Source organism: Mustela lutreola, chromosome 9 (assembly GCF_030435805.1).
Source record: "Mustela lutreola isolate mMusLut2 chromosome 9, mMusLut2.pri, whole genome shotgun sequence".
Lineage (NCBI taxonomy): Eukaryota > Metazoa > Chordata > Mammalia > Carnivora > Mustelidae > Mustela > Mustela lutreola.
In genome coordinates, this window is record NC_081298.1 from 23,387,145 (window position 1) to 23,409,937 (window position 22,793).

Sequence of the window (22,793 nt, forward strand, 5' to 3'; positions counted from 1 at the left end):
TGGCTTGCCCTAGACTAAGTGTATGAGGTGGGACTAGAACCCAGGCCTCTCAGCTAAATCTTAGGCTCCTTCAAACTTGAGCAAGTGAGGGCAAAGGGAAGAGCCAGGTTGTCTCCTTTTGAGTTCTTGCCATCGGGATTTCAGAAGTGTAGACAAACTTCCTAAATCACTGGGTCACGTGAGTTATGCTTCTATAATACAGAATGTTAGAATTCTGGAATGGACCTTAGGAACGAATCATCTTGTCCACCTCCCCATTTGCAGCTCAGAAATCAAGGCTCAGAGAAGGAAGGTATTCCACACTCGATAACTGTCTTAGAGTTCCTTTCCAGCCCTGAGCCTCTGATTCACTACAGGAAAGCTAAATACTGCAAGGAGGAGAAGGGGAAGGGGGCCAGAGGAAGGAAGCTTAGTCAGCACACAGTCATCCCCCACCCCAAAGGGGCTTGCGTTCCCATTGTTACATTCTTCCCACCTTCCCACCTGAATGCCTTTGAGCTGCAGGACCGGCCCTCGCATGCCTCCTGCCCATTCTGCTCTCTCCTTCCTCCTGCCCATCTCCTTCCTCCTGCTCAAGAGGTTGTTGTGGAAGTTGTGGAGGCGGAACAGAAGAGGAAGTAAAACAGCAACTGCAAAGAGCAAATTAGTCACTTTGATTCCTCGAGTCTGCTGTTCTTGGTATTTCTTTTCTTTTTTTTTTTTGTTCTTGGTATTTCTAATGCATTTGTTCTCACAGCTTTTTCTTTTCTTTTTCCCTTTTCTTTTCTTTCCCGTTCTTGTTCGTTCGTTCTTTCTTTTTTTTTTTTTTTTTTTAAAGAGAAGACTCTCAAAAGGTATCCTACCCAGTGATACCAGTAGATGAGATGAAGACAGTTTGGGGCTAAACATAGGAAGGAAGCTTGTGCATTCTCAGAGTTAGAGGGAACCCAAGAGGCCTTCTAACTGAGGTCCCCTGTCATTGCCCTGGCAAGTGGTTATCTGGTCTTTGTTCAGTTAGCACCAGTGACAGGGAGCTCACTACTTCCAGAGGCACCCTGTTCCATTTGCAGGAGGGGCTGGCCGGAAGGCCTCAGTGGAAAGTAAGGCAGCACAGCCGGGAATCCAGTAATAGCCTTAGCTAGTCACCCTTCCTACCCTAAAACAATAGCGAATGGGAGATAAGGTAGTGCTTTTTCGTTAGATTGATGAGTGTCTTATGCTCTGGTACATGCATCTGATCAGCAGCATGGTAGCATAGAACCTGGCCTAAGAGTCTGAGGGCTTTTACCTCCGCCTAAGTCCAAGTCTAGGCCTTGGGCTGTCACGCTGTTCTAGATAGTTGGTCAAAATAGAAGAAATTAAAACGACGACGATAGCCCATGTAGGCCTATGTATGAGAAAAAGAAAACAAAGTGGCTGGGCCCTAGGGACACTGAGCCAGCCCCTGCTAGCAGCAGGACAAGAGCCTTCCCTAGCTTTTCTTTCTTTGAACGCACACAGCATGTTCTCTTACCACTAGATGTGCCCCCACCTGTGCCTAGAATATGAGCATCAGATTAGCAATTGTCTAGAGACCCATGGGGAAAAGGAGGGAGAGGTGGGGAAGAACTGGGGGACAGGCAGAGGTCTTTTTTCCGAAAGTAAGAAATAGAGTTTGCAGTAATAAATCAAAAGGGAAAAAAGTGCTGACCAAGGCCCAGGAGGGAACAGGGAAGGCGATCAGGAGGAGAGGTTGGTCTAGGAAGGGGGGAGTTCTCTCCTCTCTGAGAAGAGATGGGGGAAGAAGTAGAAAAGTCTGTTGGGCTGTACCTTCCGCCCACTGGGGTCACTCTGGAAGTCAAATCTTTCTTTTCTATACTAGCTCTATATCTGAAAGTAGTAAACACATCCTGGGTTTTCTTTTCTCCAGAATAAACTTCCTCATCACAATCAACTTCTGTTGCCCAATATTTATCTGAAAATGGGGCCCATGTCTGAATGTCCAATTCCGGTTGTGCATATAGAGTCAGACAAGACTATCGCCGTGTTCTGGGCCTGGTGAACTGGTGGCTCCTTCTTTGTTAGATTGAAGATTGCCTCTTGAATATCTTAACCTCATCTTTTTGTCCATCCCGTCTCCAAAGGGCCTCATAATGACAAAGGGCCTCATACTTTCAAGTTTTAGGTTTGGGTTAGGCTGTGAGTGACAGAAAGTAAGTAGTAGCTTAATTAAGATAGACATTTATTCTTCTCTCACTTCTGGCCTTATATGTCCCTCTATGGTGTCAGGGACCTTAGTCTCACACCTGGCTGCTGGGTGTACATGGCTATAGTTAAGGATGCTGTTACTAAGGAAGAAGGAGAGGACAGATAGTGGGAGACAGGGAGTAACCTTTGCCACCTCCCCATCCCAGAACCTAGCTGCCTCTCTCTCCCTTGGGATTGGAAGTCCATGGTCAGTTTTAAGGCTGATCTCCACTTCAGGCTTTGGGTATATCGGCTCTGGAAATTCAGCACTGTGTGAGCTATCCCCTGTTCCTCCTGGTTGGGGCCCTGTGGACAAGGTATGGAGGGAAGGAGTCTCTCACTGCCTGAAATGGGCCCTGAGCCTTCCCTGCTCAGCCCCTGGATGAGAAGGGTCTGCTTTGGACTTTACAGAGCTCATTGAGAGCGCAATGTACCTCTACCGTGCCACGGGGGACCCCACCCTCTTAGAACTCGGAAGAGATGCTGTGGAATCCATTGAAAAAATCAGCAAGGTGGAGTGTGGATTTGCAACAGTAAGTGTTTCCACGGGCCCAAGAGTTGAGAAATGTCTCCCTCTGCTGCTAACAAGCCTCTGGCATAGGAGCACTGAAGGGACCTTAGAGATATACATATGCCTTTATTTTACTGGGGCACATTTTGTAAAAAGTTTTGTGGAAAGGCCTGTAAGGTAGATTCTAGAAGGGAAATAGAGTCCCATGGCCTTATATTCAAATCTGGCGGTCCTTAATGAAATAGTCCAGTAGTTTCACAGATGTTTTCTGAATGTCTTTTATGTGCCAGGCACTATGCTAGACCGAGGGTTCTAGCAATGAACAAAGACCAGCCCCCCAGCAAATATTTTAGTAGGAAGAACAACAAACATGTAGTTGGGAGACGGAAAGAAGCCCAATATGGCTGGAATGGAGTGAGCAAGGAGGGAAGAGGAAGAGGTAAATCCCAGAAGGAGGAAGCGGCTAGATGGTGTAGGGCTTTGGAAGAGGTGCTGGGGAGAGTTTGCATTTTGTTCTACTTAACAGGAGAAGCTGTTGTAGGACTGACAGCAGAGCAGGGACATGGTCTGACTTGTATTTTAGAAGGATCACTCTGGCTGCTCTGTGGAAAAGGAATTGAAAGGGTCAAGGGTAAGAGCCATGTCACATCCTTAGAGGACCTAAGCAGGCAAGCTATTAATAAACCATCATTACGGACATGTAAAAACCAGATGTGTAGGAAATTTGTCTGGAAGAAAATTCACCAAAAAGTACACAGAGGATTTTTAGGGTATGGGATTAAAAACAGACACCCCCCCCCAAAAAAAATCCTTCTTTTTTCAAAATTTTGTGCTGTGGTTATATTCTACAAGTAGAATATGAATATGTGTGTGTGTATATACATACATACATATATATATTTAATTTAAGTATATAAATTTTTAATTTTATATAAATTTTTTAAAATTTAAAATTAAAAATTTAAATATATGTTTCTATTTAAGAGATATATTTATTTTAAAAGACCTATATATGTAGGGAGAAAATAAAGCAGTGGTATGATTTAGTGTCTAACGTATTGTATTTTGTGAAAAGCCAAAGTGGATGAGCCCAATGCGAACTTCTTAAAAATATTTGACTTATTTCCATGAAAATGAAAGCCCTCTGGAGGTCTTCCAAGGCAAATGATGGGAATAGGCGTCAGACTGTTTGGCCTTTGACAAATAATAATTCTCGGTACATCAAGTCCATATTTTAGTCACATTTTTTGGTGAAAAATAGATGTCCACCGAGAATTAGTTTAAGAAAATGTATCTCTAATTCTGAGACGCAACTATAAATGTAGGAAGTAAACTTACTCATCCATGACTGTGAACTTAGTATGAATTTTTCTTCTTACAGACTTCTAATTGGTTATGGCAGTAGCAAAAACTTGGCAACCACCTTAAGGCCCATCAAGGGAGATTAGCTAAGTAAATGACGCTGTATTTTTAGTGTCATTCAAGGGGATGAGTCGATCTGTGTATGGTCACAACAAGGGTAGGATCAAGGGCAGTGCGGGTGTGCTTGCTAACGGAACAACCCGTTGGCTTGACCCGGTTGACCCGCGAGATCAAGGGAGAGAGCCCGAGCCAGACCCGGAGGACCGCTCAGGCCATGATCGGGACTTTGGTTTTGAGTCTTCATGAGGTGGGATGTCAATAGAGCGCTTTCACGGGAGGAGTGACCCCTAAGCCTTACCCTATAACTATACGTTAGGTTTCCAACCTACTGGGTTGGTGCTCAGCTGCTCCATAGCCAAGTGGAAATAGCTAATGGCTCCGCGGCCCCATCCGCTGTCCCCTGCCACTGTTCTGACTCGCCTCCCTCTTCCTCGTGGTAGATCAAAGATCTGCGAGACCACAAGCTGGACAACCGCATGGAGTCTTTCTTCCTGGCCGAGACCGTGAAATACCTCTACCTTCTGTTCGACCCGGCCAACTTCATCCACAACAACGGCTCCACCTTCGACGCGGTGATAACCCCCTACGGGGAGTGCATCCTAGGGGCCGGCGGTTACATCTTCAACACTGAAGCGCACCCCATCGACCCCGCCGCCCTGCACTGCTGCCGGAGGCTGAAGGAGGAGCAGTGGGAAGTAGAAGACTTGATGAGGGAATTCTACTCCCTCAAACGGAACAGGTCGAGATTTCAGAAAAAAACGATGAGCTCGGGGCCGTGGCAACCGCCAACACGGCCAGGCACAGTCTCCTCACCCGAGAGCCATGACCAGGCGAGGGAGAAGCAGCCTGCCAAGCCGAAAATCCCATTGCTCAGCTGCCCGAGTCAGCCCTTTACCTCCAAGTTGGCATTACTGGGACAGGTTTTCCTGGACTCCTCATAACCACTGGTTGATTTTTTCTTTTGTGTTTGAACTGTGACAATAAACCTGCTTTTGACAATCTTGTTTTTCTGTTTTTTTTTTTTTTTTTCTTAAGGTTTTATTTATTTATTTGACAGAGAGAGAGATCACAAATAGGCAGAGAGGCAGGCAGAGAGAGAGGGAAGTAGGCTCCCTGCTGAGCAGAGAGCCAGATGTGAGGCTCCATCCCAGGACCCTGAGATCATGACCTGAGCCAAAGGCGGAGGCTTTAACCCACTGAGCCACCCAGGTGCCCCTTGTTTTTCTGTTTTACCTATCGGGTTGTCTTGGGAGATTTGGTTCAAAGAAAAGATCTCATGGCTAAAAAAAAACATTGTGAATCTCATTTCCTTTTCTCATACCATTGGAGAAACAGCTAAACCCAAAGTCCAGCTGAACCCACTGCACAGACCCCAGGGGGGTTGATGATTGAATCTCCCTTCCTTTCAAGGCTCCCATCTTCTGGTATCTCTGGGGAGGATGTGGTTAAGAATGGGTTTGTCACTTCTGGCCCAAGTCTGTGCTCCCACCCTTTAGCACAAACACTGTGGCACCCCAGCCCCAGCCGTAGTGGCCAGTGTGGACAGGGCAAGGTTTTTATCCCCGGGAAAACTAAATTCTAGCGGAGAGAAATAGTAGTAGATAATATAAAATCACATTGTGGGAAGTGCCAGGAAGCTAATGGGATGCATGCTAGAAAAGAATGAGGGGAGGTAATCTTAGCTTACCTTAGGGAGGGCAGGGAAGGCCTCTGAGGAAGTGAGGTTTTAAACTTTTAATTATGGAAAACTGACAATGAACAGAAGTGTGGAGAACAGGATAATAACCCCCTATCCATACTAGATCATTTCACCCATTAAGTATTTCAGAATGTACCTCCAAAACACACCTACAAAAATGAACAATTATTCCTTAATAATCTCCAAGTCTCTAATTATGTTCAATTTTTTTTGGATATTTTATAAATAATTTATTTGAATCAGGATCCAAGCAGGGATCCTGATTTCAGATGATCTGTTTCTGAATTATCTTCTTGTCTATAGGTCTTCTCTTTATTTTTTTAAAAACCCAATTTTGTTGAGATATAATTTACATACAATTAATTACACCCAGTTCATCCTTTTTTTGTAAGCTTTTGCAAACTTGGACACCCATGTAACCACCACCACAATGAAGATACAGAACCGTGCTCTCCTACAGACTGTTCCAAGTTGATGAAATGTTCTAATAGAACAATTAGAATGATTGCATTGTCCCATAGAGTAACCACTACAGGGGCTGTTGACACCTGGAAATGGGGCTCTCTGTGACCGAGGAAATGAATTTATCGATTTTTAGTAGACTTTATATTTTAGAAGAGTTTTAGGTTCATTTAAGTCCTAGCCAGAATGTATAAAGAATTTCCCATATACCCATTTCTTCCACGCCTGCATAGCCTCCAATACCAACATCTCCTGCCAGAGCCGAACATTGTTATAATCAATGATCCTACACTGACAAATCGTTATCCAGAGTCCATAGTTTACCTTAAAGTTCACTTTTGGTGTTGTACGTTCTTTGGGTTTTGACAAATGTGTGTGCTTGCCCCATTCATCCCTTTCTCCCCCAACTCCTGGCAATCACTGATCTTTTTACTGTCTCCATAGTTTTGCCTTTTCCAGAATATCATGTAGTATATGGCCTTTTCAGATTGGCTTCTTTCACTTAGTAATATACATTTAGTTTTCTTCCACAACTTTTCAAGGTTTGATAGCTTTTTTTTTTTCTAGAACGTTGTCTGGTTGTACCGTTTTATTAAACTATTCATCTACTAAAGCATCCTGGTTACTTCCAAGGTTTGGCAAATTATGAATAAAGCTGCTGTAAATATCTGTGTGTTGGGTTTTGCGTGGATATAAGTTTTAAGCTCCTGTGGGAATTATCAAGGAGCATAATTGCTGGGTTATGGGTAAGAGTAGGTTTAGTTTTGTAAGAAACTACCAGATTGTCTGCCAAAGAGGCTGGGCCATTTTGCATTACTGCCGGTAATGTATGACAGCGTTCCTGTTGCTCCACATTCTCACCAGCATTTGGCGTTGTTAGTGTTTCAGATTTTGGCCATTCTAATTAGTGTGTGGTAGTATCTTGTTATTTTAGTTTGCCTTTCCCTGATAACACCTGACATGGAGCATGTTTTCATATGCTTTTTTGCCATCTGTGTATCTTCGTTGGTGAAGTGTCTGTTAAGGTCTGTGACCACTTTTTAATCAAAAATTTTTTATTGCTCAACTTAAAGTGTTCTTGGTATATTCTGGGTAAAAGTTCTTTATCAGGGGCACCTGGATGGCTCAGTGGGTTAAAGCCTATGCCTTTGGCTCAGGTCATGATTTCAGGGTCCTGGGATCGAGCCCACATTGGGCTCTCTGCTCAGCGGGGAGTCTGCTTCCCTTCCTCTGTCTCTGCCTACTTGTGATCTCTGTCAGGTAAATAAAAAAAATTATTAAAAAAAGTTATTTATCATGTATGTCTTGCAAATACTTTCTCCCACTCTGTGGCTTGTCTTTTCATTCTCTTGAACTACTTCTTGGTTTCATTGAAATTTGTTGAAGGAACTATGTTGTCTGTTTTGTTTTTTGTTTTTGTTTTGTTTTGTTTTTTGGTAAGTTGATATTAAGATCTAGAGGCTTCATCATTCAGATTTTTTTGTTTTAATTTTGCAAAAATGGCTCATAAGTGGTGTTGTATACTTCAGTCGGGAGATACATGTTTGATTGTCTTTATAACAGCCATTGGTTGTTTTTTTTTTAACCTTTTAAAAAATTATAATTTTTTAAATTTAATTTAATTTATATAACACTCCGTTATATAAGTTTCAGGTGTACAATATAATGATTCAACAATTCTATACATTTCTCAGTGTTCATCAAGATAAGTATACTCATATATATACATATATATTAGTAAATATAAATATATAATTTTATGAAGCTTTTTAAATTTTAACTACAATATAGTTAACAGTGTCATATTAGTTTCAGGTGTACAATATAACAATTCAACCATTCTATACATCACCCAGTGCTCATCATGAGTGTACTCTTAAATCTTAAAGTGTACTCTTTAATCCCCATCACATATTTCCCCATCCCCCCACCTCCCTCTGGTAACCATTAGTTTGTTCTTTAAAGTTAAGAGTCTATTTCCTGGATTGTCTTTCTCTCTTTCTTTTTTCCTTTGTTCATTTGTTTTGTTTCTTAAATTCCACATATGAGTGAAATCATAAGGTATTTGTCTTTCTCTGACAGATACATTTTGCTTAACATTATACTCTCTAGCTCCATATGTATTGTTCCAAATGGCAAGATCTCATTCTTTTTTATGGCCAAATAATATTCTGCTGTATATATGTATATATACCACATCTTTATCCATTCATCTTTCAGTGGGCACTTGGGCTGCATCCATAATTTGGCTATTGTAAATAATGTGGCAATAAACATTGAGATGAATTAGTGTTTTTGTATTTTTTGAGTAAATACCCATTAGTGCAATTGCTGGATTATATGGTAGCTCTATTTTTAACTTTCTGAGGAACCTCCATACTGTTTTCCAGAGGGGCTGCACCAGTTTGCATTCCCACTGATGGTGTAGGAGAGTTCCCCTTTCTCCACAGCCTCACCAACATCTGTTGTTTCCTGTTTTGTTAATGTTAACCATTCTGACAGGTGTGAAGTGATATTTCACTGTGGTTTTGATTTGTATTGCCCTGATGATGAGTGATGTTGAGCATCTTTCCATGTGCCTGTTGGCCATCTATGCGTCTTCTTCTTTTTTTTTTTTTCCTTTAAAGATTTTATTTATTTATTTGACAGAGAGACAGCAAGAGAAGGAACGCAAGTAGGGGGAGTGGGAGAGGGAGAAGCAGGCCTCCCACTGAGCAAGGACCCCGATGCAGGGCTAGACCCTAGGATCCTGGGATCATGACCTGAGCCAAAGGCAGACGCTCACAGACTAAGTCACCCAGGCACCCCATCTCTGGAGAAATGTCTGCTCACGTCTTCTGCCTGTTTTCTAATTGGATTATTTGGTTTGTTTGGTGTTGAGCTGCATAGGTTCTTTATATATTTTGGATACTAACCCTTTATCAGATAATGTTGTTTGCAAATACCTTCTCCTGATCTGTAGGTTGTCTTTTAGTTTTGTTGATTGTTTCCTTTGCTGTGCAGAAGCTTTTTATTTTGATGTAGTCTGAATAATTTATTTTGCTTTTGTTTCCCTTGCCTCAGGAGAATAGCTAGAAAGAAGTTGCTACAGTTGATGTCAGAAAAATTACTGTGTTCTCTTCTAGAATTTTTAAGGTTTCATGTCTCACATTTAAAAAAAAAAGATTTTATTTATTTCAGGGAGAGCGAGCAGGGGGAGGGGCAGAGAGAGAGGAAGAAGCATAGCCCAACATGGGGCTTCATCCCAGGACCCTGAGCTGAAGTCAGGCGCTTAACCAATTGAGCCACCCAGGCCCCCCTCATGTCTCACATTTAGGTCCTTAATCTATTTTCAGTTTAGTTTCGTGAATCAGGTAAGAAAGTGGTGTATGCTGTCCAGTTTTCCCAATACCATTTGTTGAAGATACTGTCTTTTTCCCATTGTGTATTTTTTCTTCCTTTGTCACAAATTAATTAACCATACAATTGTGGCTCTATTTCTGGGTTCCCTATTATGTTCCATTGATTTGTGTGTCTGTTTTTGTGCCATTACCATACTGTCTTGATTACTCTAGCTTTGTAATATAACTTGAAGTCTGGAATTGTGATGCCTCCAGTTTTTTGTTTTGTGTGTGTATGTGTTTGCCCCCTTTTTCAAGATCGTTTTGGCTATTTGGGGTCTTTTCTAGTTCCATACAAATTTTAGTATTATTTTTTCTAGTTGCATGAAAAATGCCATTGGTATTTTGATAGGGATTGCATTAAATATGTAGATTGCTTTGGATAGTATAGACATTTTAACAATATTTATTCTTCCAATCCATGAACATGAGATGTCTTTCCATTTCTTTATGTCATCTTCAATTTCTGTCATCAAAGTTTTATAGTTTTCAGAGTATAGGTCTTTCACGTCTTTGGTTAAGTTTATTCCTAGGTATTTCATTATTTTTGATGCAGTTGTAAATGGGATCGTTTTCTGAATTTCTCTTTCTGCTGCTTTGTGATTAGTATATAGAAATGCAGGGTGCCCGGATGACTTGGTTAGTTAAGTGATTACCTTTGGCTCAGGTCATGTCCCTGAAGTCCCAGGATCAATTTCCACATCAGAGTTCCTGCTCAACAGGGAGTCTCTTTCTCCCTCTGAACCTCCCTCCTTTTGTGCCCCCCCCTCTCTCATTCTCACTCTAAAATAAATAAATAAAATATTTTAAAAAATGTAACAGATTTCTGTACATTGACTTTCTATCCCATGACTTTACTGAATTCATTTATCAGTTCCAGTAATCTTTTGGTGGAGTCTTTAGGGTTTTCTATATATAGTATCATTTCATCTGCAAATCGTGAGTTTTACTTCTTCCTTGCCAATTTGAGTGCATTTTATTTCTTTTTGTTGTCTAATAGCTGGGCGAGGACTTCCAGTATTATACTGAATTAAAGTGGTGAGAGTGGACATCCTTTTCTTGTTCCTGACCTGAGGGGAAAAGCTCTCAGTTTTTCACTGTTGAGTATGATGTTAGCTGTGTGTTTTTCATCTAAGGCTTTCATTATGTTGAGGTATGTTCCCTCTAAACCTACTTTGTTGAGAGTTTTTATCATCAATGGATGTTGTACTTTGTCAAATGCTTTTTCTACATCTACCGAGTTCCCTAAGGCAAAACTCAATTTGTATAATTTTCTTTCTTCCCCTTTGCTCAACTTGGATACTTTCCATCACCATCTTCCAAGTCGTTAATTTGTTCCTCTGCTTCCTTTAGTCTGCTATTTATGCCAGGAGGTGTATTTTATTTTTTTATTTTTTTAGGACACCTGAGTGGCTTAGTCAAGTTAAGTGCCTACCTTTCGCTCAGGTCGTGATCCCAGGGTCCTGGGATAGAGCCCAGCCTCAGACTTCCTGCTCAGCAGGGAGTATGCTTCTTCCCCTCCCTCTCCCCCTGCTCAAACTCTCTCTTTCTCTCTCTCTCTTAAATAATGATTTAAGTAATATTTATTTAATAATACATTTTAAAAATGTATTTCTTTAAAGATTTAATGTTTTAAAATTTTTATTTATTTATTTGAGAGAGAGAGAGATCACAAGTAGTCAGAGCAGCAGGCAGAGAGAGAGGGGGAAGCAGGCTTCCTGCTGAGCAGATGCAGGGTTCGATCTCAGGACCCTGAGATCATGGCCTGAATGGAAGGCAGAGGCTTAACCCACTGAGCCACCCAGGCGCCCCTAAAATTTTAATTTTTAAGTAATCTCCACACCCAAAGTGGGGCTCAGAAACCCAAAACCCGGAGACCAACAGTTGCATGCTCCACCAACTGAGTCAGCCAGGCACCCCCATCAAATGTATTTTAAATTTCATTTATTGTGTTCTTCATCTCTGATTGGTTCTTTTTTATCTCTATGTTAAGGGTCTCACTGATGTCCTCCACTCTTTTCTCAAGTCTGGTGAGTATCTTTTTGATCATTCCTTTATTTTTTTTTTATCATCATTACTTTAAATTCTCTATCAGGCATATTACTTCGATTCATTTTGCTTTGGTCTCTTGCTGTGGTTTGGTTCTGTTCTTTGATATGGGAGATATTTCTCTTTCTCCTCCTTTCGTCTGACTTTCTGTTAGGAAAGTCAGTTGCTTCTCTTGGTCTTAATAACAGCCTTATGATGGAGCCCTACAGTGGCCTGCAGTGCAGTGTCCCGTGTTCCCCAGGGTCTGGCACTTCAGGGAGTGTCTCCTATGAGTGTTGCCTATGCTCAGCTGTTGATTCTTGGCCTCTTTTCCCCTCAGTCCAGTTGTCAGCAGAAGCTCTCTTTGCCTATTGTGGGGAGTATTTGGTCCCCAGCAGGGGTGGGGCATGTTTTAACAAGGTGTGCAGTGGGGTCTGCTTGGGAAACGAGACTTGCCCCTGCTACCACAGCAGCTGAGGTCCCACAGTGCCTGTGTTGGGAGGTGTGGAGTTGGCGGGGTTTGCCCTGGTCTTCTTGGGTGGCAGGGGACAGTGTGGGACTGAGACAAGTATAACTAGGAAGGGCGGATCCACTGAGGAGTGGGCAGGCAGAGCTGGCGTAAGCAAGTTAGGTAGCCAGTGTCTGTGCTGCTTTGATACCCACAGGTGGCTGTTTATACTGGGGACCTATGCACTCGCCAGGTCCTTTGTTCATGGAGGGATCTCCTTGTGATCCTTGTCTCTGCGGCATGCTCTCAGATGAGCAGATCACTCTCGCTGCCCTCTGTTTTGTTTCTTTTTCCTTTCGGTTCTTTCTTTTCCTCTTTTTCCTTTCCTTTCCTCTCCTCTCCCTTCTCCCCCGCTTCCTCCCTCACCTCCTCTCTCACTCCCTTCCTTCCCTTTTCTTCCTTCCCCTTTCCTTTCCTTCTTTCTTTCTTTCATCTTTTTTGGGTTATGATTATGTTCCCACAACCCAGCAATTGCCCTACTAGGTATTTACCCCAAAGATACAGAGGTAGTGAAAAGAAAGGGCACATGCACCGCGCAGTGTTCGGAGCAGCAATGCCCACAATAGCCAAACTGTGGAAAGAGCAGAGATGCCCTTCAACAGATGAATGGATAAAGACGATGTGGTACATAAATACAGTGGAATATTCCTCAGCCATCAGAAAGGACGAATACCCTCCGTTTGCATCGACATGGATGGAACTGGAGCGGATTATGCTAAGTGAAATGAGTCAAGCAGAGAAAGACAATTATCGTATGTCCCTGGTGGTTTTTCAAATTGCTGGTTCTACCTGTGTCTGCAGGGGCTGTTTGTCTTGCTATTTCTTTGAGGGTAGAGACTCTGCTTCCTAAGGCATCCTGGCTCTCCCAGAGCCAAGACCACAGATTTTTTTAAAAATTCCAGTCTTTCAGGGGAGCCTGGGTGGCTCAGATTAAGCGTCTGCCTTCAGCTCAAGTCATGATCTCAGGGTCCTGGGATCAAGCCCTGCATGGGGCTCCCTGCTCAGTGGGAGGCCTGCTTCTACCTTTCCCACTCCCCCTGCTTGTGCTCCCTCTCACACACTCGGGTGCTCTCTCTCTGTGTCAGATAAATAAATAAAAATCTTTAAAAAATTTTTCCTTAATGCCAGGCTTTTAGTCGATTGGACCCATCACATTTTCAAAGGCAAATATTATGGGGATATTTCCTCTCATTGGTAGGGCTGTCTGGTGTGAAAGTCTGCTTTTTGCCCTTTTCCATGCCATGGGTAGATGGTTCCAGTCCATTTCACTCCCAGACCCTTACCGTTCCTACCTTTTTCTACGAGGCCTCCTCGCTACCATTTAGTTGTGGACTGTGTTCTGCCAGTCACCAAGTCAATTTCTGGGTTATGTACACTGACGTGAGCGCTATTGACTCGTATCCCTGGGACAAGGCGAGTTTAGGGACCTCCTCCTTTGTCATCTTCTCAGCCGACCCTTTTTATCATTCTTTTTTCAAAAACAAGTATTTGCCTTGGTTATTGCTGTTAATTGTATGTTTGTTTTCTGTTATCCTGATTTGGGCTTTTCTTATTTCCTTCTTTCTACTTTCTTCAAGTAATTCTGATGAAGTTGCTTGTGACTCTAGCATAACCTAGTGCATAGGATATCTTCCATTGGCCCCATTGGATGTGTTCTCCCCCTCTTTACCCCAAGCAGGCGAATTCTTCACCACTCCAGTCCTATATGAACTACATCAGTGGGCTCACTTGCTCTCTGGCTTCCAACCAGGTTCAGCCAATGGGGTGTCCAGGCAGGAGATGGGAGGGAGAGTGTAGAGGTTGGTCAAGACCTTCACTGCCCTGGCTTCTTTCTGATAGGTTCACTTCAGGCTGGCTAGTTTCTCAGGTGAAGATCACTGTTTCTCTCAACTCTTTCTTTTCTTGTGATGATAACCTTTCTAATTCCCTTGTTCCCTCAAGCTAGAGATGGTAATGGCTGTGCTGTGAACGCCCCCAGATTACTGAGTTAGCCCTTGTGGTTCTCCTACATTCTGCCCAGACCTCCTCTAAACTTCCTAATTTTTTTTTAAAGACTTTATTTATTTGACAGACAGAGATCACAAGTAGGCAGAGAGCCAGGCAGAGAGAGAGGAAGGGATACAGGCTCCCTGCTGAGCAGAGAGCCCACTGCTGCGCTGTGATGTGGGGCTGGATCCCAGGACCCTGGGATCATGACCTGAGCTGAAGGCAGAGGCTTTAACACACTGAGCCTCCCAAGCGACCCTAAACTTCCTAATTTGAATGAGTCCTCCATTTTCTCTCAGATGCTCTGGTGCCTGACTGATACACCTAGAGACCATTATGACTGGAACATGGTCTTAATTTAAAGTCTAAAGTTAATCATTAACTTTATATTCCTTCTAAATAAGAGAAAAACATTAGATCAGCAAGGTTTCAGGATGCATGATCAATATGCAAAATTCAGTTTATTTCTATGCAGTTGCTATTAACAATCCAGAAATGAAACCAAGAAAACCATTCCATTTACAATAGCATAAAAAAGAATAAGTTACTTGAGAATAAATGTAACAAAAGAAATATGAGAATATTTATGCGCTGAATATTATGAGGCATTGTTAAGAGAAATTTTAAGAGATCTAAATAAATGGAAAAATATTTCCATGTCCATGGATCAGAAGACATCATAGTGTTAAGACGACATTACTATTTACAGATTCACTGCAATCTCCATCAGAATCCCAGCTGTCTTTTCTTTAGAGAAATTGACAAGCTGATCCTAAAATTCATGTGGGAATTCAAGGGACCCAGAATATCCTAAAACCATCTTGACAAAGGAGAACAAAGTTGGAGGGCTCAACACATCCTGATTTCAAAACTTGCTACAAAGCTACAATAATCAAGGCAGTGTGGTACTGGCAAAGGATGGACATATAAATTGATGGACTAGAACTGAGAATCCAGAAATAAACCCATATATACATATATTTAGGTTTACATATATATGTATATATATATATATATAGGTTTATTTCTGGATTCTCAGTTCTATATATATATGTATATACATACATATATATAAGATTTTATTTATTTATGAAGAGAGAGATAGCGAGAGAGGGAACATAAGCACAGGGGAGTAGGAGAGGGAGAAGCAGGCTTTCTGCTGAGCAGGGAGCCCGATGCAGGGATCATCACCTGAGCTGAAGGCAGACACTTAATGACTGAGCCACCCAGGCAGCCCCTAAACCCTTATATTTATGGTCAGTTCATTTTTTTTTTTTAAAGATGTTATTTATTTATTGGACAGAGAGAGAAATCACAAGTAGGCAGAGCAGCAGGCAGAGATAGAGGGGGAAGCAGGCTCCCCGCTGAGCAGAGAGCCCAATGCAAGGCTGGATCCCAGGACCCTGAGATCATGACTTGAGCCAAAGGCAGAGTCTCAACCCACTGAGCTACCCAGGTGCCCCTGGTCAGTTCATTTTTGAAAGAGGTGCCAAGGTAATCCAATTGGGAACACATTTTAATCAAAGGCTGCTGGGACAGCTGGCTATCTACCTGCAAAAGAAAGATGTTGGACCCAATTTCACTCCATATAAAAAAAATTAACTCAATGAATCAAAGCCCTAAATAGAGCTAAAACTATGAAATTCTTAGAAGAGCAGACAAGCATAAATCTTTGTGCCCTTGGGTCAGGCAAGGACTTCTTAGAAAACAATGTAAGCAGGACATGCAAACAAAAAGAAGAGATAATTTGGACTTCCTCATAATTAAAGATTTTAGTGATTCAAAGGACACTATCAATAACATTAAAAGACAACCTACAGAATATGAGAAAATATTTGCAAATCAAAATACCTGATTGGGGATGGGGTGCCTGGGTGGCTCAGACAGTTAAACATCAGACTCTTGATCTCAGTTCGGGTCTTGATCTCAGGGTGATAAGTATGGGCCCCGGGTTGGGCTCCCTGCTGTATGTGGAGCCTATTAAAAAAAAAAAAAATTCTGGGGCACCTGGGTGGCTCAGTGGGTTAAAGCCTCTGCCTTCGGCTCAGGTCATGATCTCAGGGTCCTGGGATTGAGCCCCCATCGGGCTCTCCGCTCAGTGGGGAGCCTGCTTCCCCCTTTCTCTCTGCCTGCCTCTCTGCCTGCTTGTGATCTCTCTCTCTGTGTCAAATAAGTAAATGAAATCTTTAAAAAAAAAAAAATTCTGATGAGGGTCTAGTATCTAGAATATGTAAAGAGCTCTTAAAACTCAACAATAAAAAGACAACCCAATTTAAAAAAATGAGCGAAGGTGATAGACATTTCTTCAAAGAGGTATGCAGATAGCCTGTAAGCACATGAAAAGATGGTCAACATATTGCATATATCATTAGATATATGCAAATCAAGACCAAATGAGGTACCACTTCACATGCACTAGGATGGAATCTTAGTCTGCTTGGGCTGCTGTAACAAGATAGTATAAACTGAATGGCTTATAAACAACAGAAATTTATTTCTCACGGTTTTGGAATCTGGGAAGTCCAAGATCAAGGTGCCGACAGATTCTATGTCTGGGGAGAGCCTGCTGCCTCAGTGACCATCTTTTCACTGTAACCTCACATGTCAGTGGAGGTGAGAGAGCTCTCTGGGGCCTCTTTCATTAAAGCAGTTATCCCATTCAGGAGAGCTTTGCCCTCATGATCTAATTACCTCCCAAAGGGTCTGCCTCTTAAACCATTACCTTAGGGTTAGGATTTCAACATATGAATTTGGGGAAGACATAAACATTCAGTCCACTGCAGATGGCTGTAATAAACAACATGGACAAACAGATGTTATCAAGGATGTGGAAAATTTGGGATCTTCATACACTGGTGGTCGGAATGTAAGATGGTGCAGCTGGTTTAGAACAGACTTTGGCAGTTCCTCAAAAAGTTAAACATAGAATAACCATAGGACCCACCAGTTCCACTCCTGGTATATAAATACCCAAGAGAAATGAAAACATATGTCCACATGAAAACTTGTACATCAATGTTCACAGCTGCATTATTCATTAATAGCCAAAGGCAGAAGAAACCCTTATGTCCATCAACTGATCGATAGGTAAATAGAATGTAGAATATCCACTCGATGAAATATTATTCAACCATAAAAAGAAATGAAGTGCTGATACTACATCAACATGTATAAACCTTGAAAATATATGTTAAGTGGAAGGACCCAGATGCAAAAGGCCGCATATTGTATTATTCCTCTTTCATGAAGCCTCTAGCATAGACCAATCCATAGAAATGGAAAGTATATTGGTAGCTGCCAGGGACCAGGGGGAGGGAGGGTGAGCATTTACTCCTAGTGGGTATAGGTGGGTTTTTTTGTTTTGTTTTGTTTTTTTGCCATAAGTGAGTTTTTTGGATGGATAATGAAAATGTTATAGAATTAGATAGTGATGATTATTACACAGTTTTGTGAATATATTAAATGCCACTGAATGTATACTTTTAATAGGGGGAAACTTATGCATATGAATATCTTCATTTTTAAAAAGACAAAAAAAAAAAGAGATTGGAGAAGAGAACACATATTCCCTCACAAAGCAGCAGTAGTTTGCAGGCACAGTGTGGTCTAAATCTGTGCTTGGAAAAAAAAAATTACCAAAAAAATCCCTCCCCCCCAAAAAAAACCATTCTGCGTGGAGAAAGGTAAGCTATTCTGGTTATATATTTTCAAAACAAACTCTTGCTACGCTAACAGGCTAGTGCTTTAGAAAGTCTTTTTGATACTTGGCTTATGACCCTTTAGGAGGTCAATGAATAAATTTAATGTGTCACAACTAACTTTTATTTTTTTAAAAGATTTTATTAATTTTTTTTTTATTTATTTGACAGAAAGAGAGAGATCACAAGCAGGCAGAGAGGCAGGCAGAGAGCAGGGGAAGCAGGCTCCCCACTGAGCAGAGAGCCCAATGTGGGGCTTGATTCCAGGACCCTGGGATCATGACCTGAGCCGAAGGCAGAGACTTAACCCACTGAGCCACCCAGGTGCCCCATAACTTTTAAAATAATGAAAGAATGAATTAGAAGGCATCACAGAGTGTCACATAGGCCTTTAGCAAGAACCAAGGACATTAGCACAACACTGAGGCTAACTGCCTCATGTTGTGGGAGAGAGAGACAGAGAGGAGATGTGAGAAATATACCCACTGGCTAGAAGCAGATTGTTTTATTCAATACACTGGCATCCATTTTGATTTTCTGGTGTATGATTGCCAATATGACCACCACCCAATAATGGGAAAATCAAGTAATTTTAAATTTTATATCATAATTTGAAATTAGTTGTGAACTGAAGTATGGGAGAATTTTATTCATTTTTGGCAACATTAATGACTTTCAACCTATTTTGGTTGGGAATTTACAGTGTGGTTTTTCAGAAAGCGCATAATCTGGAAAATGTTGAATGTGTGACAAATGCAGCATTTTAATTGGATTAGTTTAAATTGCCCTTAAATAGGTTGTTTTAATGCTAAAGAAAATGAGAATGAGAAGGTGAAAAATATGGGATGAGTTAATAGTGATATTAAGGCAAGTATCGACTTTAATCAGCAGAGTGATTTCATTTGCGTGTGAATGTAAACCAGCCCTTTTTTAAAAAAAAGATTTATTTATTTAACACACAGAGAGATCACAAGTAGGCAGAGAGGCAGGTAGAGAATGGGTGGGGGGGGCAGGCTCCCTGCTGAGCAGAGAGCCCAATGCGGGGCTCCATCCCAGGACCCTGAGATCATGACCTGAGCTGAAGGCAGAGGCTCAACCCACTGAGCTACCCTCTAAGAGTTTTAAAAGAGTTTTATCGGGTGCCTGAGTGGCTCAGTGGGTTGGGCCTCTGCCTTCAGCTTAGATTGTAATCCCAGGGTCCTGGGACTGAGTCCCACATCGGGCTCCCTGCCCAGTGGGGAGTCTGCTTCTCCCTCAGCCCCTCCCCCCACCGAATAAATAGGGCTTGAAAAAATAGTTTTATCAAATGTGCAGACCAACAAAATGACATATATAATGTATTATTTGCAATAATATTCTTGCAAATGGAAGCTCGATGACATCAAAATTAAAAAGATATTTGGAAATATGGCATACTGAATTAGTCCCTTCAGTATTTTCAAAACAAGAAAAAAGATATATAATGTGGTGGACAAATTTTCCGAGTCATGATGTAGCTGCCAATGAGAAAGCCACATTTTTATTGGGTTATGTACGTAATACATGCCAACAGTGGAAACAGTGGGAAAAAAATACTATTGTGGCATGTACAGTGGTCTTTGGTCTGTACAGTTTTTATGATAAATCAATCAATAAAAATAGGTTTTATGATAAATCAATCAATAAATATAGGTTTTAGAAATAATACAATTTCTCCTCAAATCTGTACTGTTGTAGAACTCTAGGAGCAATGCTTGTATGCTTTTACAGTCTGGTACTGATTTTGTGATCCAAAAATCCTTGAGCAAACAAGTTGAAAATTGCACAATAGTTTATGCCTGAGGTGAGTTTGGTTAAGGCCATTTTAAGGAAGGTTTTGTTATGTTTATTTAGCCTCCCCTCAAAACAGGATTAAAAATATTTGCAGAATTGAAAAGTACAATTTTGGTTACCAAGAATTAGTCTGCAAAAATGAAACTATAAAAAAGTTATTTAAGAATTGTTTAGAAACATCTAAAAATGGGGTTTCTTGGCCTACTCTTATTACAACTTGGGTATTGTAATTCTTTGGATAGCAGTAGAGGGGCACCTGGGTGGCTCAGTGGGTTAAGGCCTCTGCCTTTGGCTTGGGTTGTGGTCCCGGGGTCCTGGGGTCCTGGGGTCCTGGGGTCCTGGGATTGAGCCCTGCGTCAGGCTGTCTGCTTGGCAGGGAACCTGCTTCCCTTCCTCTCTCTCTGCCTGCCTCTCTACCTGCTTGTGATCTCTGTGTGTCAAATAAATAAATAAAATCTTAAAAAAAAAAAAAAAACAGTGGAAGTTGTTTCTTTTATTAAAGGAAGCTGAAAAAAGCAGCCAATTCCTTGGGAAAAGGAAAAAAACAACCCAGAAAATGTTTTCAGGGATTAGAGCAGACCATGCCACTTAATTTATCATATCAAAGTTAATTTGTTTTCTTAAAGGAAGGTTCAAAGCAGATTATAAGAATACAAGAATGAAATTTGTGTTTTTCTAATTGAAAAGTAATCTCATTGGAAAATCTTTTCAAAGTTTATTTTTGAGTAGCAGTTGAACCCATTTAACTGATATGTATGTCTGTATGTATGTGTTTTAGCTGTTATTTTTTAAAACATTCTTAGAGAATTCAGTTAGAATGTTCATAGGAAAACTGTTCCAATATTTCAAGCCTTTCTGAGGGTTCCAAATGGCATTATTGCTGTGGTAAGCAAAGTTTTAGTATATATGCCACTGGACCCACGGTTCTCAAATGCCGTCTCCAGCAGTATCAGCATCTCCAGAGAACTTGCTACAAATGCAAACCCTTGGGCTCTGCCCCAGATCTTCTGAATCGGAAGGGGGTGGGAACAGCAATATATGTTTTTAAAAGTCCAAGAATTAAAAAAAAAAAAAAAAAAGCCTTCCAGGTAATTCAGATATCAGCTCAAATATGGGAACTAGGGTACTTACTAGATGTTCCCAACATCATTGCAACAAATTGATGAGAACTTATTGATGAAAGTAGTTTGAATTAAATGAAATAAAATGAAAGATTTTTGTTGCATCTCACCTCCTGTGTTGTATTTGTGTTCTGTGGGTCTCTCTTGTCAGTCAAGAGAATGTTACCTCTTTTTCTGGTCTTTGGAAGAAATTGTGTGTTGTTGGTATTATTTCTTCTTTAAAATTTAGTATATTTCACAGCCATTTGGGGCTGGAGTTCTCTTCATGTAAAGGTATCTATATTGTAGTTTCAATTTCTTTGATAGTTATAGGATTATTCCCATTTTTAGTTATGTCTTGTGTTCTTTTAGGGTTTTTCTTTTTCTCTAGAAATTTACCCATTCCATCTAAATTTTCAAATGTATAGACATAAAATTGCTTATATCCTCTTAGGCCTCTTCTTAAAGCTGAAGAATCTGAAATGATGTTCCCCTTTTTATTTTTGATGTTAATTCTTGGTTGGAATCTGTTCTTTTTTTTCATACGGTCTGTTCTAATTTGATTGGTTGCTTTCTAGAATTGCGGCACAACGGGCAATCTGGGATTTCTTTTCATGTACTGCAACTTAAAGAAAAAAACAAAAATACTGGTTATGTAAGACGTTAATCCTAAGGGAAGCTGGGTGAAGGATGTAAGGGAGTTGTCTGTACTCTCCTTGCAAGTCTTCTATAAACTTAAAATTATTCCAAATGAAAAGCTTATAAAAAATACCTCCAAAACAGTATTAATCATCCACTTATTCATCAAACTCCACTCAGAAGGGTTTTGGGTTGTTTATAAGACTCAAATCCACCAGAGAATTAGAATTTGTTGCCTTGGAGGAGTTTCCAAAGAATTGTCATAAAGGCTCAGAGGCAATGGCTTTTACTTGGGTGTTCCTTTTTTTGGCCTTTTCCAGAGAAAGATTCCAAAAAGGGATGGCGCCTTTGCAACTCTATTGGAATAATTATACAATTCAAGGAAACGAGGCTTTGAATGTGTTTTGAACGGTATTTATGTTCAGAAGGGAAAAAAGTAATCGGATTGCTTTATCCTTCTATCAGATGAAATCTACCTAGGAAGGAAAGAAACTGCTAGGACTAATTACAGAACAATTACTACGAAGTTTGTAAGCAAGGGTTAAGTTGTGAGAAATGCCTCCAGAGTTCTGAAAAAGACAGGAACTTAGTCTTAAAGAAAATGTGGGATTTGTAGGAGTAGAGGGATCCTTTCCTGAGCATGACAGGGGTTCTCCAAGGATCCTAGGCTGCCCGGAACATGTGGAAGACACGTGGAGGAACTGTGGGAACTGGGGTTGAATACTAGGAGTAGAGCTGGATTGTGTGGAGCCCTAAAAAATGCCAGTTGAAAGCCGCTGAAATGTACATATTTATGGACAGAAAACTTATGTGATTAAAAATAATGTAACAATAATTTTTTTTCATGCTTATTTTGTGCTGGGCCCTGTGTTAAGTGCTTTATATTTATTTATTATCTCGTATGCAACTTTGAACGATCCATTGACGTATTTTCTCCATATGCATATAAGCAAATTGAAGCATCAGAAAGTTAAGACAGGAGTTCTCTTCTATCCTGGGATTTGCTCTTCGACAGCTTAGTGACCAGTGGTCAGCTGTGATCAGAAGCAGGTGATCCTCCTTCTGAGCATGGTTAGAAGGTCAACAGTGGCCTGATGCTACGTGACAGTGCTTTACTTCATCTCAACGTGTAGGCATTTTATCATTTCACATTATCACAAGAAGGGTGAGTACAGCACAATACAATGTTTTGAGAGAGAGAGACCACATTCACACAACTTTTATTACAACATGTTATAATTGTTCCATTTTATGACTAGTTATTGTTGTTAATCTCTTACTATGCCTAATTTATAAGCTAAACTTTAGCATAGGTGGATATGTTTAGAAATAAACATGGTTTG

General features: G+C 40.9%; 1 protein-coding gene across 1 annotated transcript in view; it reads left to right on the plus strand.

Annotated features, from left to right (window-relative positions):
* EDEM2 (ER degradation enhancing alpha-mannosidase like protein 2) overlaps window positions 1-5,137 on the plus strand; it is a 32,249-nt gene extending 27,112 nt beyond the window's left edge. The window contains exons 10-11 of the mRNA XM_059133433.1: window positions 2,617-2,738; window positions 4,579-5,137. Coding sequence (XP_058989416.1) covers window positions 2,617-2,738; window positions 4,579-5,079 — 623 coding nt within the window. The 3' untranslated portion in view covers window positions 5,080-5,137. The remainder of the gene's footprint in view (window positions 1-2,616; window positions 2,739-4,578) is intronic.
* Window positions 5,138-22,793: the final 17,656 nt, after the last annotated feature.